Here is a 17,928-nt window from a genome sequence, read left to right on the forward strand (position 1 = left end):
ATCTTGAGGCTATCTTGGAATTCTACTTACCATAGTTGTGGATTCTCAAGCCCGAATCTCCATCCTGCTGCTGCCAGACTCTTATGTCTAGCTGCCTTCTTATCATCTCCACCGGGGTATTTAATTGGCACCTCAAACTTGGCATAGCTAAACATGAGTTCTGGTTTCCATGGTCCTCCCAAGCCTGCTCTGCACCCACATCTTTGTTGGCTAAAAGACTAAAAGGCCAACAATCTCTTGGTGATCCTTGGCTCCTCTTTTCCCCCATAGCTTCATATCCCTCATCCCTGTTGACTACACTTCCAAAGTGTGTCCTGTGTCCCATCACTTCTCACCTTTTCAATGGCCAACCTCATGATCCCCGCCCCCCGCCCCATCCTTGCTTTCTCCTTTGCCTCAATCACGGTCTTGCCTCAATCACTCATTCATTCACCCATTCAACAAACATTTATTATGGATCTGCTTTTACCAGGCTCTGTGCTGGGTGTACAAAGGTGAAAAAAAACAGACATGGTCTGTCCTTACTGAACTCACAGTCCTAAGGAGGAGAAAGACGCATAAACAGAGGGCTGGAAATGCATTTTTGGAGATGGACAGTGGGGCTAGCGGTGGGGGGGGTGGGGACACAGGAGGCACTTAATCCAGACATGGAGCAGGGCACGTCAGGTCACTTCACGGAGAAGGCGATGCTTAAGCTGTAACTGACCCCTCAGTACGTTGTTGCCATTTTAGAACATGGCTACAAGTTCTTTGACATTCCTTCCATAAATTTCCTGCCTCTTGAGTCTGGACTGGCCTTCGTGATCCACTTTGTAACCAATAAGATGTAGCAGAAAGATGCTGTAGGTTTCTACACTGAACCACCACCTAAAAAGTCCAACACCCCTAAGGTCGTCATGCAGTGAAGAAGCCCAAAACCTATGGAGAGACTCCATGCAGGTGCTCCAGGTGACAAGGGCACTGCCCAGGTGCCAGACGAGTGAAGAAGCCTCCAGGTGATTCTAGCCCATAGTCATTTAAGTCACTCCCAGCTGAAGCAGCGTCTTCCCAGCTGAGGCCCAGCCACCATGGAGCAGAGACAAGCCATCCCCTCTTACCTTGTCTAAATTCCTGACCCTCAGAGTCCATGGACATAATGGAAGGGTGGTTATTCACACTACTAAGTTTTGGGGGCAGTTCGGTATATAGCAATTATAACTAGAACAATAAGATTAAGCAGATTCAGGTGAAGGAAAAAGCTTTCTAGACACCAGCAACCACAAGGGGAAAGGCTCCGCAAAAGAAAAGGGAGTTGGCTGTGGCTGGCTGGAGGGGGCGGTGAGGAGAGAGGAGACAGACTGACAAGAGCATGAAGGGCCTTGAGGGCACTGAGACTTTGTCCTGGGTCTCCACACTGCAGCCCGAGGGGTCTTTGGAAAACAAATGGGACCACCACTGAAAACCATTCAGTGACTCCCCATTACCCTCAGGATCAAGTCTAAGATTCTTGGCCTGGCATTCAAGGCCTTTCACAGTTGACTTCCTTATTGTTTTATAGACTCTTCTTCAGCTATCAGCTCTACTCTAAAACTCTGCCTCAGCCATGCCAGGTCACTCCCCATGATGATGCCCTCCTATGCCATTTGTCTTTGCTCTTGTTGAGAAACCGGAGGGAATTTGGGCTAATCATCTTGCCTTTTGAGGCCTTAGTTTCCCTATCTATTCAGTTAGGGGGTTGGGGCAGAAGTGTCTAAGAGCATATCCAGTCTGGCGTTCAGGGAGACTATGAAAAGGAGGGGGAAAGCTGCTTGCAACCCAAACCTGCCTGTCTAGCTTCTTTTAGGTTGCCTAGCAATGGATGCCAACCGTCTCCCCCATTCTAGAAGGTTTCTTAGCAACCCAGTTTCTCACCCTCGGTTGTTTTCAAGGTTTCCTGTTAACTAAATGAATGCTAAGTTCTGCTCTTTCTCCTCCAAGAAATTCTGCGGCCAAGGATCTCTTTGGAGACCTGGGTCTCATTGGCCAGAACTAATCACATGGCTTTGTCTAACTTCAAGGGAACTGGGAAATATATGTGAAGCACATGGAAATTTGGTGAGCAGTCCATGTCCCTACGACAGTGTTTAAATAAAGCCTCTTTGACAAGGTGACATATGAGCAGAGATCTGAATAAAGCCAGAAGCTAGTCGTGCAGATATCTGGAGAAAGATCAGTCAAGGCAGAGACACAAACAAGTACAAAGGCTCTGAAGCCTTGAGATAGGAGTTTGCCTGATGTGCTTGGCTCATTCTAGGAATAGCAAGGATGCCAGTGTGGCTGGAGTAGTGAGGGAGGGAACGGAAGAAGATGAGATCAAGGAGGTAGGTAAGGTTGTGGGGGAGGGGCAACCGTAGGTCCTAGTAAGAACTGGTTTGGCATAGTCATTGCTGCGTAACAGACCGTCTGTCAACTTAATGGCCCAACACTGTTTTATTCTCTCTCAAGATACTGTGGGTTTACGGATTCAATGGGATAATTCCGCTCACATGATGTCATCTGGGGGCTCGAGTGGGCTTACACGTCTAAGATGACTCACTTACACGATGCTGTTCATTCAGTGTAGTGTTTGGTGTTAGCTGCGGGCTGGGAGTTTGTCTGGGGGTGCCAGCAGGAGCACCAGGGTGTGGCCTCTCCATGTGGCTTGGGCGTCTTCAGCGTGGGGACTGGTGTCCAAGAAGGAGCTTTCCAGAAGGGAGTGTCCCAAGAGGGAGAAGAGGAAGCTGGTCTTCTTGAAAGCTTAAGTCCAGAACAGGCACAACATTGCTCCCACCACACTGGGTTGGTTGAAGCAGTCGCCAGGGCCAGCTCTGAAGAGAAATAAACTCCAGCTCTTGAAGGGCAAAGGGACAGAGAGTTCGTGGCCATATTTATTCCACCAGTTTTCTCCCTCTTACCCTGAGTAAGATGAGATGTCAGTACAGGGTTTGGGGCAGGGAATGAGACTCCCCTATGAGAATCTGACTCATGCTTTAAGGATCCCTGTGGCTACAGTGTAGAGAAGGGACCCAATAGGGGGGCAGGGCAAGCACTAGGTGAAAAGGGATAGATGATGGGAGTCTGAGATGGCAGTCATGCCCAAAGTAGGGCCCTGGCAGCAAGTTTGTCCCACCGACACCCGACTGTCCAATAAGGTGGCCACTAGCCACATGTGACTATTTAAACTTAAAGTAATTAAGGTTGGGGCGCTTGGGTGGCTCAGTCGGTTAAGCGACCGACACTTGGTTTCAGCTTGGGTCACGATCTCATGGTTTCGTGAGTTCAAGCCCCACATCGGGCTCCGCGCTGGCTGCTGGGAGCCTGCTTGAGATTCTCTCTCTCCCTCTCTCTCTCTGCCCTTCCCCCACTCGTGCTGTCTCTGTCTCTCTCAAAATAAATAAACTCAAAAAAATTTTTTAAAAAGTACTTAAGGTTAGGGGGCACCTGGGGGGCTCAGTCGGTAGAGCGTGTGACTCTTGATGTCAGGTCGTGAGTTCAAGCCCCACGTTGGGTGTAAATCATACTTCCAAATAAAAATAAATAAATAAATAAATAAAGGGGTGCTGGGGTGGCTCAGTTGGTTAAGCATCCGACTTCAGTTCAGGTCATGATCTCACAGCTCATGAATTGGAGCCCCACATCAGGCTCTCTGCTGTCAGCACAGAGCCTGCTCCAGATCATGTGTCCCCCTCTTTCTCTGCCCCTCCCCACTTCTCTCTCTCTCTCAAAAATAAACATTTAAATAAATAAGGTTAAATAAAATTCGATTCATCAGTCACACTAGCCCCATTGCAAATGCTTAATAGCTAAATATGGCCTGTTCAGGCAGCACAGATCTAGGACATTCCCTTCTTTGCAGAAACTTCTATTGGATAGCACTGGCTTAGTGAACCTTCTCACCTCTTACCGGGTTCTACATCTAAAGTCTTTGACTACAATATCCCACACTCTGACCTCAGACTCCCTTTCTTCCCATCCACCTATTTTTGGACCTCACTGAGCTCCTCTGTCTGGAACCCCTGCATCTTCTGCCCCACCTGTCCAGGAGGACCTACCCCAGGAGCTGGGGTACCAGCAGTCTCTTTCTTCATTCCCAGGTCTCCTGACACTGCCGAAGAAAGTCACAACCACTCACGCTGTGGCCTCTACAGATCGTGGCCTCAGAGCCATCAGAGCAAATTCAGATTCTGCCACATTGTGACTGAATGACCTCAGGCAAGTGGCGTCATAAGGTTGCTGAGAAGATAAATTACCCTGGCACATAGTAAATGCTCAGTAAGTGATATCTGTCCCCACCACCACCATCATTATTACTGATCATTCCAAATCTTTACCACCCTTTAAAAATTGTGGTAAAACATACATAACATAAAATTTCTCCCTAATGATAGTACATTCACGATGTTGTGCATCCATCACCGCTATCTCGTTCTAGAATATTTCCATCACTCTGAAAGGAAACCCATTAAGCAGTCACTCTCCATTCCTCCCTTCCCCTAGCCTCTAGGAACCACTAATCTGTTTTCTGTCTCTGGATTTTCGGACTCTGGGTATTTCATATATATGGAAACATACAATATATGGCCTTTTGTGGCTGGTTCACCCCCCTTTTTAAGCCTCCTGTTGAACTAAAACTTTCTCTTTCTTTTTATTTCGTATTTTATTTTTTAAGTAACCTCTAAACCCAACGTAGGGCTCAAACTCACTACCCCACGATCAAGTTTGGCAGCAAATTTGTCCCACCGACACCTGACTGTCCAATATGATGGCCACTAGCCACATGTGACTGTTTAAAAAATTTAAAGTAATTAAGATCAACTCCAAGATCCAAGAGTCGCATGTTCCACTGACTGAGCCATCCGGTACTCCTAAAACCTTCCTCTTTCTTCTTCTTTTTTTTTTTTAAGTTTGTTTGTTTCTTTGTTTGTTTGCTTAGAGAATGCAAGGAGGGGTGGGGCAGAGAGAGAGAGAATCCCAAGCAGGCTCCACACTGTCAGCGCATAGCCCAACATGGTGCTTGAACCCATGAACCGTGAGATCCTGACCTGAGCCAGAATCAAGAGTCAGACACTTAACCGCTTAACTGACTGAGCCACCCATAAACCTTCCTCTTAGTGGATGATGTTTCTTGTTTTTCTCCAGAGCATTCGATTTATCAGATGTCTTGTCACTCAACTTCCTACCCTCATCACCTATAAACTAAGGTGACCATACGAGTATTAGGGACAATTTGTTGAGTTATTACTCTGGTCCAGGTGCTACCCTATGGATCTTATATGAACATCTCATTTCACTCTTACAATTCTTCTGAGAGGCAACTACTAATATTACCTCTATTTTACGTTAAATCATGGAAGTACCAAGTGGCAGAACCAAGATTCACACCTGGACCTGAAAGACTCCAGAGTTCAACTCACAACCACTACCCTGTATCTCTTCTCGGTGGCCACCCTCTCTCCTTTCCCCGGGTCTCAGAGAATACTGGATCCTTCCTGTGCTGGCTCAAGGCCAGCCTATCCTCCTGTACGCTTGACCTCATCCCTTCCTGTTGCCTCCAGAACTTCCAGAACCCTCTCCACTACCATCAGAGCTGAAACTGATTTGAACAGCTGTGGACTGGAATCATCTGGTTGCTTCTTCACTCACTTACCTGATGCCTGAACTGGAATGACTGAAAGAGCAAGGTCTGCTGGGAATGGTCGCTTCACGTGGGCTCTCCGTGTGGTTTTGGCTTCCTCACAGCATGGCAGCCTCAAGGTAAACAGACTTCTTGCATGGCTCCTCTCGTCTCCAAGAGCTAGAGTTCCAGGGGAAGTACACGTCCTTTTTTTTTTTTTTTTTTTTTTTTTAACGTTTATTTATTTTTGAGAGACAGAGACAGACAGCATGAGCAGGGGAGGGGCAGAGAAAGAGGGAGACCCAGAATCCGAAGCAGGTTCCAGGCTCTGAATTGTTAGCGCAGAGCCTGGCGCGAGGCTCGAACTCAAGAACCGCGAGATCATGACCTGAGCCAAAGTCAGATGCCCAAACCGACTAAGCCACCCAGGCGCCCCCCTGCATGTTCTTTTATGTCCTAGCCTTGGGAGTCAGAGCCTCACTTGTCCCAGGCAGTCATCAGCTCACCCAAGATACTAACAGAGGGTACGTGGACCCCAGCCCTCCATAGAAGTGCTAAAGAATTTGTTGCCATGTTTTAAAACCAGCACAGGTCGTTTCCAATGCTTCTTCAGCTTCACCTCCTGTCACTCTTTGAGGCCTTTAGTTTGGGGCTCCAGGACTTCCTGTCTCTGTCCATCTGTCTGTCTGCCTACCTCTGTCTCTCACACGCACACATAGTTAGAGTAAGTAATACATGTAAAGCACTTAGACAAGCCCTTCACACATAACAAGCAGCATATATTTGTTACTATTACTAGTCTGTGTTCAGTGAATGTTTGTTGAGCTGCCTACTCAATGCCAAGCAATACGTGAAGCTCTGGGATACAGTAGTGAACGAAAAAGATCTGGCCTCATCTCGCAGAGTTCATTCATCCCTGTGTCCCTGCCCCCAGCACATGGAGAGATAGAATGCATGCTCAAGGCATGAAGGCATGTTTGTGCAATGGTGCCTGAAGAAGCTCAGAGCAGTGCGGTGACTTTCCTAAGAGCACACAGCAGCAAGTGTGGGACAAAACCAAGGCCGTGGGCACGTGACAAGGAATGAAGTAGACACAATTGCCAAGACCTGGTTGTCCAGAGAGATGGGCCATAGGCACGTGCTGCCCAGGGCGGAAGTCGCGGTAGGTTAGAAACAAGAACAAGGGAGGCCCTCTCATTGGCTCCTTCCAGAGGAGACATGAAGCTTCTCTCCCAACCCCTTCTCCCCAACCCCAGCTCCCTTCTCAAGATGAGAGGGGCTGATCCTTAGCAAGGGACAGGGGCTCAAAGAGGAAAAGAGAGTGGAGAGAGGATGGGGGACTCAGTGAGAGGTGAGGGCCCCAGGGAGAGGTAGGGGGCTCCTGAGAGCGAGATGGGGCTCAGCCATGGGTGAGGGCTGAGAGAGAGAGAGCTGGAGTCTCTGGAGAAGTGGGGGGGGGGGGGGCTCTGCAATAGGAGCGTTTGTTTACTGGCTTAGGGGCTCCATGCAGGCGACGGAGACCCAGAGAGGGGAGTGAGGCTACAAGGAGGAAGTGAGTGCTCAGCGAAGGCGAGGGTCTTCAGGCAGAGGGATGGGAGATTGAGGGAGTGATGGAGAGTCAGATGTGGAGTTTCAGGGGCCGCGGGAGGGGGTGGGTTCCAGGGAGGCCTGGGGGTTTCCGCGAGGGGTCTGGGGTCTCAGAGAGAGAAGGGAACTCTGGAAAGAGACAGGGGCTCTCCATCCTGCAGGGGTGCGCCATCTGCAGAGCCAGGCCGTGGGGCGGGCGCCCCCCTCCCACCCTCGTGTCACCCCCGCCCCCGACTGCGGCGCAGGCGCCGACAGAACCAGCTTCGGCTCGGCTCTCTAGCTCCGGCTCCCGCTCCGCGGAGACCGCAGGCAGAGAGGTGAGCTCAGCCCTGCTCCGCGCGGGGCCCGACCCCCCACTCCGCCTTCTCCCGGGTTCCGGGGAACCCCACCCCCGCCCGCATCCCCAGCACGGCCACGTCCAGCCCCGGACGGGACGGCGGCGCCCAAGCCTCGGCGTTGCCTCGGGCTTTAGGAGGTGAGGTCCCAGAGAAGCAGCAGAGGGCAGAGGTCTCACCAGCCGCCTCGCCCAGAGACCCCTCAGGGCTAAGAGGATGGGAGGAGGCTTCAGAGGACAAGACCCGTAGCCACCTCTCTAAAACCCATCCCCACCCCTCCGTGCCTCGGTTTCCCCCTGGGAGAAAGGATGCAGTTAATCTCGCCCAGGGAACTGGTGGTCCGGTCAGAAACAGTGGTGCGGTGGAGAGAGGGGAGGAACTGGCCGGATTTCGCTGGCCTCGCCCCCCAGGAGGGAGCCCCTACTCCCAGCCTGGGCTGCGCCGGACACTGAGGCGGGCGGGTCTGGGGGTCTGGGAAGGAGAACTGAGCGAGGCCGTGCCGGCGAGAGCTTCCATCCATCTTCAGGCCGTCCCGCCTGTCACTCTCGCGTGCGCCTCCCTCCGCCGGCCTCCGCCGCAGTCTCTCCCCTCCCCCCCCCCCCGGACTCTGCAGCCCCCTCCTCTTCCCGCTCACCCCCTCGCCGAGCTCCTCCCTCCTCCCGCCTAGGGACACCTCCCCAGCGTTTCCTATGGCAACCCACGTCCCGGGTATCCACGCGGTGTCCCGAGCATCCTCCCTCTCCCTCCCCCTGACCGCCCGACCCCCTCCCCGCAACCTCGGCAGGGGAGGAGGAGGGGCCAGGCCGACGGGGAGGCAGCGCCAAGGTCACCTTCCTTCCCCATTGCCAGCAAGATTGAGTGATTAGGTGTATTTGGGGGAGAGGGACCGTGAGAGTTGCAGGGGAGGAGCTAATCCAGACCAATTCCGGGGCGTCCCCTCCTTGCCCCTTCCCCTAGGGTCTTTTAATAGTCGCCGCTTTGACTCTGACTGCCCCTCTGGCCCCCATGTATCCCCCCCTACCCGGGGCCTCCAGAGAGCCGCGGCCGGGGGGCGGGTCCCTCGATGGCCACACCCCCTGGGAACCCCGCCCCCCACCTCTCAGGGAGATTCCTGTTCTCTCCAGGGACCACTCGCCCTCTTCCTCCGTCTTTCGTTTTTGGTCTATGCCTTTTCCCATCCTCTGTCCAAAGAAAAAAAATTGTGCCCTTTCCTTTTCTTCCTTTTCCCCGAGTTTTGAGTGAGGATGGTGAAGAACTGCGATTTATAGACAGGCCTTGAGAAGAGCCCTTCTGGCGCTTGTGTGGATCCCTGGGGACTCCAAGAATCGCCCCAACACACACGCTCTGCGTGTCTTTGTGTGTTCTTGTTTCTCTGTGGCGTGTCTTTGAATGTGGGTGTCTGTGTGTCTGTTTCTGTGTCCTGTCCGTGTCTCTATGTGGTGTATGTGTGCCTGCGGGGGTATGTTTCTGCCATGTTTGTGTATCCGTGTTGCTGTGTGTCTGTGCGTCAATCTGTGCGTCTCTGATGTGTGTGTGTGTGTGTGTGTGTGTGTGTGCGCGCGCGCGCGCGCGCCTGTCTGTGCTGTGTGTGTATGTGTGTGCTGGTGAGTCTCTCTATGCAGGAAACTGAAGGCCACATTGATTGGAAAATGTGGGGGAGGGAGGGCTAGAAATTTATCTTATCTTTCAGTAGAAGTGCCTTGCTTTATTTTGTTTGAAGCTGTTCAGGGGTGTTGGTGCAGGAGGCCAGTACGTCCCCCTCACAAACCCCTCTTCCCCCCAACCCACCCCTCTCCCCATTCCCCACTTTGGTTTTAGTCCTCTCCGTGTGTGCATACGCAAGTACTTTCCGTGACTCAGTCCTCAGGGTCTCCACCTGTGAGAAGCGAGATTCTTAAGATTAGCGGTTGCCAGAGGCGGGGGTGGGGGGTGGGCAAAACGGGTGAAGGTGGTCAAAGGTACAAACTCCAGTGAAAACAAGTAAGTTATGAGGACATGATGTACAGCATGGTGACTGTAGTTAATAATGCTGTGCTGCATATTTGAAAGTTGCTAAGAGAGTTGCTCTTAAAAGTTCTCATTACAAGGAAAGAAATTTATTGGTAACTACGCATGGTAACAGATGTTAACTAGACTTATGGCGATCATTACAAATACCAAATCATTATGTTGTACACCTGAAACTAATATGACAATTATTATATGTTATATGTCAATTACACCTCAATAAAAACGTCTTATTAAAAAAGAGGGGCTCAGGGCGCCTGGGTGGCTCAGTCGGTTGAGCATCCGACTTCGGCTCAGGTCATGATCTCACGGGCCGTGAGTTCGAGCCCTGCATCGGGTTCTGTGCTGACAGCTCAGAGCCTGGAGCCTGCTTCAGATTCTGTGTCTCCCTCTCTCTCTGACCCTCCCCCGTTCATGCTCTGTCTCTCTCTGTCTCAAAAATAAATAAACATTAAAAAAAAAAAATTAAAAAAAAAAAGAGGGGCTCTTAGATAGGTTTCCCTAGAAATCTAACAACCCTTGAGCCTCAGAGGGCCCCTGGCTTTCACCACCTCTGGAGTCAAGATTTCCTGGGACTTGGAGGCTGCTGCTTTGTGAGGGGCAGCCCTGGGGAGGGATTTTTTTTTTTTAGAGCCTTGCACCTTGGGAGCTCGGCCTGATTAGGCAAAGTGTCAGCCATGACAGTCACCCCAAGAGTACCCTGAAAACGGGGAAGATTTTGAGGGGAGATAGGATGAGAACCTCTTACTTCGAATACGGAGCTCAAAAGGTTTAGGATTAAAAATAATAATGAAGAAATTACAGGAATAGTAACTACAACAGCTGCCATTCCTTGGCCTCAGATACAGTGTGAAGCGGGTGTGATTATCAGCCTTGCTTTACAGATGAGGAAACCGAGGTTTGGAGAGGTGAAAGCATTTGTCTAAAGTCACACAGCCAGGAAGTGGTGGATCCGGGATTCCAACCCAGTCAGTCAGGCTCCAGAACCCACAGTGCCAGCCACTGGGTGGCTTCCAGACTAAACAAGTACAATTTGTTGGCACCTACAATTGTCAAGCACTGGGCTCAGTGTTCCTGCGCATTGGCTCATTCACAGTGTATGTAGGGAAAGACAAACCAGCATCTAGAAGGCCGGGCTGTGTTACAAGTGTGGGTTATCTAAAATGGGAGGAAGAGCGGAGGAGGTACAAAGATTCAGGGGGCCTGGGAGGGTTTCACTGGGCCCTCTGCCCACTGCACCTTGCTTCCTCCACAGAGATCCATGATGCCAAACTGTGACCGTTCCTGCGGCTGTAGCCGCGGCCCCAACGTGGAAGACGGCAAATGGTATGGGGTCCGCTCCTATCTGCACCTTTTCTATGAAGACTGTGCGGGTATGGCCCTCAGCGATGACCCTGAGGGGACTCCTGTCCTGTGTCCCCGCCGACCCTGGCCCTCACTGTGCTGGAAGGTAAGGCCAGAGGAGGAGCAACTCATGTGATTTCCTGTGACTGCAGAGAGGACATGGGATCAGTGGATAGAAAGGAGAGGGATGATATAGCAGATATAGGCGTCTTGCTTGTGCAACAAACAACAATAGCAACAAACACCCAACGGGGGGGGGGGTGCCTGCCTGGCTCAGTCGGTAGAGCATGCGACTCTTGACCTCAGGGTCATGAGTTCAAGCCCCACCTTGGGTGTGGAGCCTACTTAAAAAAAAATTGCCAAATGGCTACTGTTGATAAGTCATTCAACACCATACAAATTTGGGGCGCCTGACCGGCTCAGCCGGTAGAGCGTGCAGCTCTTGATCTTTGGGTTGTAGGTTTGAGCCCCACACTGGGTGTAGAGATTACTTAAAAATAAAATCTTGAGGGGTGCCTGGGTGGCTCAGTCGGTTGAGCGTCCGACTTCGGCTCAGGTCACGATCTCACCGACCGTGAGTTCGAGCCCCGCATCGGGCTCTGGGCTGATGGCTCGGAGCCTGGAGCCTGCTTCCGGTTCTGTGTCTCCCTCTCTCTCTGCCCCTCCCCCATTCATGCTCTGTCTCTCTCTGTCTCAAAAATAAATAAACGTTAAAAAAAAAATTAAAAAAAATAAATAAAATCTTGAAAACACACACACACACACACACACACAACTCAAATGGATTTAAACAGTAGACCAGAGGTTGAGCCACTTCAGGTGCGGTTCAGTCCAGCAGTGCAAACCGGCACCCGAGGACTCAAGATTTCTCTTAGTCTTTAGGCTCCCCGTGGCACCCCCATCCAGGTGGCCCCTGCTAGGTTTCAGGATCCCCAGATAGCTGCCACCTTGCTGACCCTCTGGGTTTCCCTCCACACTACCCACAGGAAATCAGAATTTCCTCCAGCCTTTCCTTCAGAAACAAAAACAAAAACAATGCTTTTCATTTCCAGAAGTCCTGTCAAGCATTGCATTGGCTCTGACTGGGTCACTTGCCCGTCTCTCAACTGATCGCTATGGCCACAGGGCAAGTAGATACTGACTGGCATGAACCGGGGCTCATCTCAGTTAAATCTTACTGTGGTTTCACAATGATATATTGGGGTACTATTGCCAGGGCCGGGGAAGACAGGGGAGAAACAATCAGTGTCTCTAACAACCAGGGAGGGAGGTCAGTCAGGGCACACAGTGTGGGGAAAGGTGTGGAGATGGCAGTAAGCCGAGTGCCTACCCTGGGCGTAGCTCTTTGCTAAATACTGTACGGAGACCGAGGCAGGGGTCCCTTTCCCTCTGCTTTCAAATGGCTTCTCTCCAGGGGGGGAGGCAAAGTGTCAAGCTATCTACAGTGAATGCACAACCCCAGGCCAAAGGATCAGAGGGTGCCAGGGTGCCAGGAGATACTGTCAGTGCCTGGGGTGATCAGGGAAGAGCAAAAGAAAAGTGAGTCCGTAGCCTAAAATTTTGAGCATCTTCTAATTCCCGGGCAGGGAGCGAGGCTCTTGTGCACAGAGAATTTAAGATGCGGTCCCTGTTCTCTAGCCGCTCCTAGCTGTGCTTCGTTTAGTCATTCTGCAAACATTCCCTCAGCTCCTGCTCTTTACCGGCACTGTGCTAGGAAGACACCGCGTGACCCAAAACAGACAGTGTCTGTTGTCATAGCTTCCCGGGCCCTCTTTCCAGCGGGGCAGGCAGACATCGCTTACACGGTAACGAAAGTACATGTGCAAGGGGGATCTGGGGGGCTCAGGTGGTTAAGTGTCCAGCTCTTGATTTCAGCTGAGGTCATGATCTCACGGTTCGTGAGATCAAGCCCTGAGTCTCGATTCCGTGCTGAGCACGGAGCCTGCTTGGGCTTCTCTCTCTCTCTCTCTCTCTCTCTCTCTCTCTCTCTCTCTCTTTCTCTCTCGTCTGCCCCTCCCCCACTCATTCTTGAGCGTGCGTGCTCCCTCTCTCAACATAAAGAAATCAAGTTTAGAAAATAAATAAATGGGCAAGAAAGTAGATGTTCAAGTGTGCACCAAGGTGAGCGCACTGAAGAACAAACGTGCAGTGTTTGTATGAATCCAAAGCAGGGGACGTGACCCACTCCAGGAGCATCCTGGAAGGCTTCCCTGAGGAGGTGAGGTTTGAGATGAGATCTGGGGGATGTGTAGGAGTTATCCCAACAGACAGATGGGGGTAGATGGGACAGAGATGGGACCTAAATTATGATGGCGGGAAACTCAAGGTGGGCAGGAGAAACCTACTAAGTGGTTCCTAAGTGGGAGTCGGGAAGGACATTGATCAAGGGGCCTCAAGATTCGCAACAGAACACGATATCTTGTGCCCCTCATCAGTTAGGTCCTAGAAAGTGTGTTCTGTGACTCCCCTGTGATTCCCATCTCTAAGGTTAGACCAAGGAGTTACCTTTAAGTCCACTTGGGATCACCTTGGGGCCCCCCACTGACCCTGACTACCTCCCAATCTGTCTGCCTCTCTCCAGATCAGCCTGTCTACGGGGACCCTTCTTCTGTTGCTGGGTGTGGCGGCCCTGACCACTGGCTACGCAGTGCCCCCCAAGCTGGAGGGCATCGGAGAGGGGGAATTCCTGGTGCTGGATCAGCGGGCAGCCGATTACAACCAGGCCCTGGGCACCTGCCGTTTGGCAGGCACGGTACTCTGCGTGGCGGCTGGGATCCTTCTGGCCATTTGCCTGGTTTGGGCTGTGGCCGGCTGGCTGAGCCAGGACACCAAGGCAGAACCCTTGGACGCCGAAGCTGATGGCCACGTGGAGATCTTCGGGGACGAGCCAGAGCAACAGCTGTCCCCCATCTTCCGTGATGCCAATGGCCAGTCTTGGTTTTCACCACCTGCCAGCCCCTTTGGGCAATCCTCTGTGCAGACCATCCAGCCCAAGAGGGACTCTTGAGCTGCCCACAAGGCTAGAGGGGCAGCCAGACCTGGGGTCTGGACCATTCCTCTGTCCCATCACACCCTGCCCTCCAACTGTGTCCCTAACTTCTCCCTGAGAAGCAGGTCCCTTTCACCTATGCCCCCATAAGATCCAGCTCCAGGTCAGAGAGGCTGGAGCTCAGATCCCAATGCCCCTTCCCAGGGATTGGGCCCCAACTCATCCAAGATGCCAACTTTCCCCAAGTCCTCCCCAAACTTCCCTCCTTTTCAAGGCCCTTCAGGAGTAGAAAACATCCCCCTCAATCTATCCTTACTCTACTCCGACCTTGGGCAAACCCCTTACCCTTGCAGACCATCAGTTCCTATCTATGTACTATGAGGGGATTGGCTCAGATTCTGGAGTTCCATGACTTTCCTATTCTACCCAGATAAAAGCATTACTCTCCATAGGCAATGTTGGGGGGAAAGGTGGTAGGGTCATCCTCTTTCCCTAAACCCTTCATCTGTCAGCTGCCCCAGGACGCCTGAGGATGGGTCAAAACCCCCCACTTGGACTTCTCCAGGATGGTGCGAACACAGTCACCTCCTTCAGAACGTTTTCTACGTCCATTTTGGCATCAGAGCCCCTCAGTACCCCCCCCCCAAATCGTGGGCTATTATTAGTCCCAGTTTACAGATGAGGTGACTGGGGGAGGCTGGCAGTCTGCAGGAATTAGGACCCACATCTTCAGCCTCCTCCTGGGCCAGCTCTTGTTCTACACATATGGCACAGGGGGCCTGCTGGACACCTTCCTGGCTTCCAGGGGGCCTCAAGGGTTGGGGGACAGTTTGGGCCCAGAGGGCCTGGCTGCAGGCTTGATGGTCCCTGGTGGCTCAGAAGATGATTTGGACATGCGTTTAAATGGTTTATAAGAGCCAGGGGTCAGGAGAACTGGGATGTCTTTGCCGCTGAAAATCCACTCATCTAGAAACCGTCACCCACAGGTTACCCACAGGTCCTGACCTCACCCTGTAACAAATGTGCCCTGCTGGGCCCCCAGCAAGCACCTCCATCCTGAAGCCTCCCTGGCCAGACGCATCATCTCCATTCTCACCACTAGAGGGAGCTCCAAGACAGCCGGAGAGAGGCGCCGATGGCCTCCGCCCCATACCCCGCCCCCCTCGGTCACACCTCCAGCCTGGAGGGGGTCTCCCGGGAGGGTCCTCCGTTCTCCCCCACCCGGCCGGCACTACTGCCCTTGTGCCCCACGCCCCTTCCCCATCCTGCCCACCCCTTCCGTCTTGCCTTCCCTTTCAATAAACAGCTGGGATGGATACTGACTTTGCTTCTTTTCTCCCTGAGCATGGGGCAAGGGTAAGGAGGAGAAAAGACTTAAAGCACCTACCAGGTGCTGGGCACTTACATCCACTATTTCGCATTCGCGTCTCACGCTAATTCTCCGAGAAAGGGGACTATTGTTTTCGTTTTACAGATGACTTAACTAATGGTCAGAGAAGTGACCCAAGGGTGGGTTTACATGCTAATTTGTTGGGAAGGAAATTTCTCCAGCATCCTCACTGCTCCCACCCCCGAGAGGGATATGAGGCCAGGAGTACTGGGAGAGAGAGCCGGAGCCAAAGCTGGGCAACAGGAACAGCTAACCCCTACTAGCACTTAAGGAGCACCAGGCGCTCTCAGTGCCTTACAGACAGATTATTTTCCCTAAACCCTGCTCCCAGGCTGCAGGTATGTATTTCCAATTGCCTTCGCCTGAGTGTTGAGGCCTCGCCCAACTATCCCAAACTGGATCTTTTTTTTTTTTTTTTTTTTAACGTTTATTTATTTTTGGGACAGAGAGAGACAGAGCATGAACGGGGGAGGGGCAGAGAGAGAGGGAGACACAGAATCGGAAGCAGGCTCCAGGCTCTGAGCCGTCAGCCCAGAGCCCGACATGGGGCTCGAACTCACCGAGCGCGAGATCTTGAGATCATGACCTGAGCTGAAGTCGGACGCTTAACCGACTGAGCCACCCAGGCGCCCCTATCCCAAACTGTTTCTGTCAACCCTCCCCTCCAGATCCACCCCTGCGGGAACTACCCACCCCCAGCCCCCTGCTTGCTCTTGCCAAACCCCTGGAGCGAACTTGGCTCCTGTCTTTTCCTCATGCTTTAATCCAACCCGGAGGCTAGCCCACCTTGGGAATACAGCCTGACCCCACCCCTCCTCACCGTCCTTTCAGCTTCTCCCTGGCCTGAGCTACCATCGACTTTCTCTGAGATTATTGCACCAGCTTCTCCCTGGTCTCCCCGGTCTCCCGGCTTTCCCCCTCTGTGCTCCCTCACCGCCACCCCCCGCCCCCAAGTCTAACCTCAGCAGAGCAGACAGATCCGGGTATAACCATGCCCTTTCTCTGCTCAGAACCTCCCATGGCTTCCATCTCACACAGTAAAACCAAAGTCTTGGGTGGCCTGTAAGGTCTTACATGATTTACTGACACTCCCTTCCCCCTTTCTTCCCCTGTGACCTTAGCTCTCTCCCTCCTTGTCTCCTCTCCCGCCTCTTTGTTGTTCCTCCAACATCAAGGCCAGCTCCTGCCCCAGGCCTTTGCATAGCTGTTCCTTCTGCTGATACATTTTCCCCAGCTCACCAGCGGGCCAACTCCCTCACCCGCTTCAAGTCTGCACAAATGCCCCCCTTTTCAGCGAGGCCTTCCCTGAACAGCCTGTTGTAAAATGCGACCATGCCCCCATTCCTTATTCCCTTTGGAGTTTGGTTTTTGCTTTCCTATAGCATTTATCACCTTTCAGTATACTATATCACTTACCTATTAGTGTTTGCCACTTATCCACCCCCTGCCTCAGTATGATCTCCACAAGAAGGAGGATCTTTCCTTGCTCCATTTACTGGCATGTCCCAAGTGCCTAGAAAATGTCTGGCACATAGTAGATACTCAATAAAATGGGTTGAATCAATCAATCATAGTTTTATAGAGAACGACGGTGAGGCTCGGGAACACCGAGCAGCTTGCCCAAGGACACACAGGTAGCAAGGGGAGGAGATGGGACTCAAATGCAGGCAGTTGGGCTCCTGAGTCCACAGCCTGTGCCACCGCACTGAACTGCCCCTTGGTTTGAAGGCCCAGAGCTGGGGAGACGATATCAAATGCCAATAAATGTATTCAGGAATGTTTCTTGCCCTGTGGAAATGCGAGCACGGTGTTAACCGACCAACATTTCTTTCCAGAGAAGTTAGAATCCAAATTTTTATCTGAAACGTACCTATTTTTAAACATTTGTATCTGTTTCAGAATTTAACTAGGCGCTGCCCAAGACAAAACATTCCCAGGGAATAACCCGTGAGTGGCCGTGTGTGACCTCTGACCTGGGTACTCTGGGTTAGTGCCCAAAGCTGATCAGGACCAGGGATAGAATTTCACATTGACAAAATGGCCCAGAAAAGGGAGGTAGACATCCACCCCAGAAGATCTATGGCACATGAGCTTTTCTTTCCAGCTGCCACGTAGGAAGCCGACCCTGCTCTTGTAACCCCAATAAATCCCACGCCCCCACAGAGTCCCATCCCCACAGAGTATCTTATTTCCGAGAAGCAGAATCCAATAACCAAAGTGAATTCCCAACTGTCACGTGAATCCTTGAAGAATGTCAAAACAGGCTGTTTCACTGTCATAGTTTGCCAGTGGGAATATGTACTGGGTTGAATACTGTTTCCCTAAAGTTCATGTCCACCTGGAGTCGGTGACTGTGACTTTATTTGGAAATAGGGTCTTTGTGGGACAGCTGGCTGGCTCAGTCAGTAGAGCATGTGATTCTTGATCTCAGGGTTGTGAGTTCGAGCCCCACGTTGGGTGTAGGGATTACTTAAAAATAAAATCCTTTTTTTTTTTTTTTAAAGAAATAGAGTCTTTGCAAATATAATAAAGTTAATATGAGGTCCTATTAGATTAGGATGGGCCCTAATCCAATAATCAGTGTTCCAGTAAGAAAGGGCAATTTGGAGATGACACACACAGAGGGCAGGCGGCCATGTGAAGACAGGCAGAGTCTGGAGTGATA

The 17,928-nt window shown here is 51.7% G+C and overlaps 1 protein-coding gene across 2 annotated transcripts; it reads left to right on the forward strand.

The window, feature by feature from the left end:
- Nucleotides 1–7,366: 7,366 nt before the first annotated feature.
- On the forward strand, nt 7,367–15,189 carry NRSN2 (neurensin 2). 2 transcript variants are annotated; one of them, XM_027069781.2, is made up of 3 exons: nt 7,367–7,515; nt 10,796–10,990; nt 13,466–15,189. In XM_027069781.2, exons 2-3 carry the CDS (start codon nt 10,802–10,804, stop codon nt 13,889–13,891), a joined length of 615 nt encoding a protein of 204 aa, XP_026925582.1. In that variant the 5' UTR covers nt 7,367–7,515; nt 10,796–10,801; the 3' UTR covers nt 13,892–15,189. The 2 variants fall into 2 exon arrangements, with proteins under 2 accessions (XP_026925582.1, XP_014939691.2); XM_015084205.3 differs by having other exon boundaries at nt 7,453–7,673.
- The last annotated feature ends 2,739 nt before the right edge of the window (nt 15,190–17,928 follow it).

This window comes from Acinonyx jubatus, chromosome A3 (genome assembly GCF_027475565.1).
Source record: "Acinonyx jubatus isolate Ajub_Pintada_27869175 chromosome A3, VMU_Ajub_asm_v1.0, whole genome shotgun sequence".
NCBI classification, from domain to species: domain Eukaryota; kingdom Metazoa; phylum Chordata; class Mammalia; order Carnivora; family Felidae; genus Acinonyx; species Acinonyx jubatus.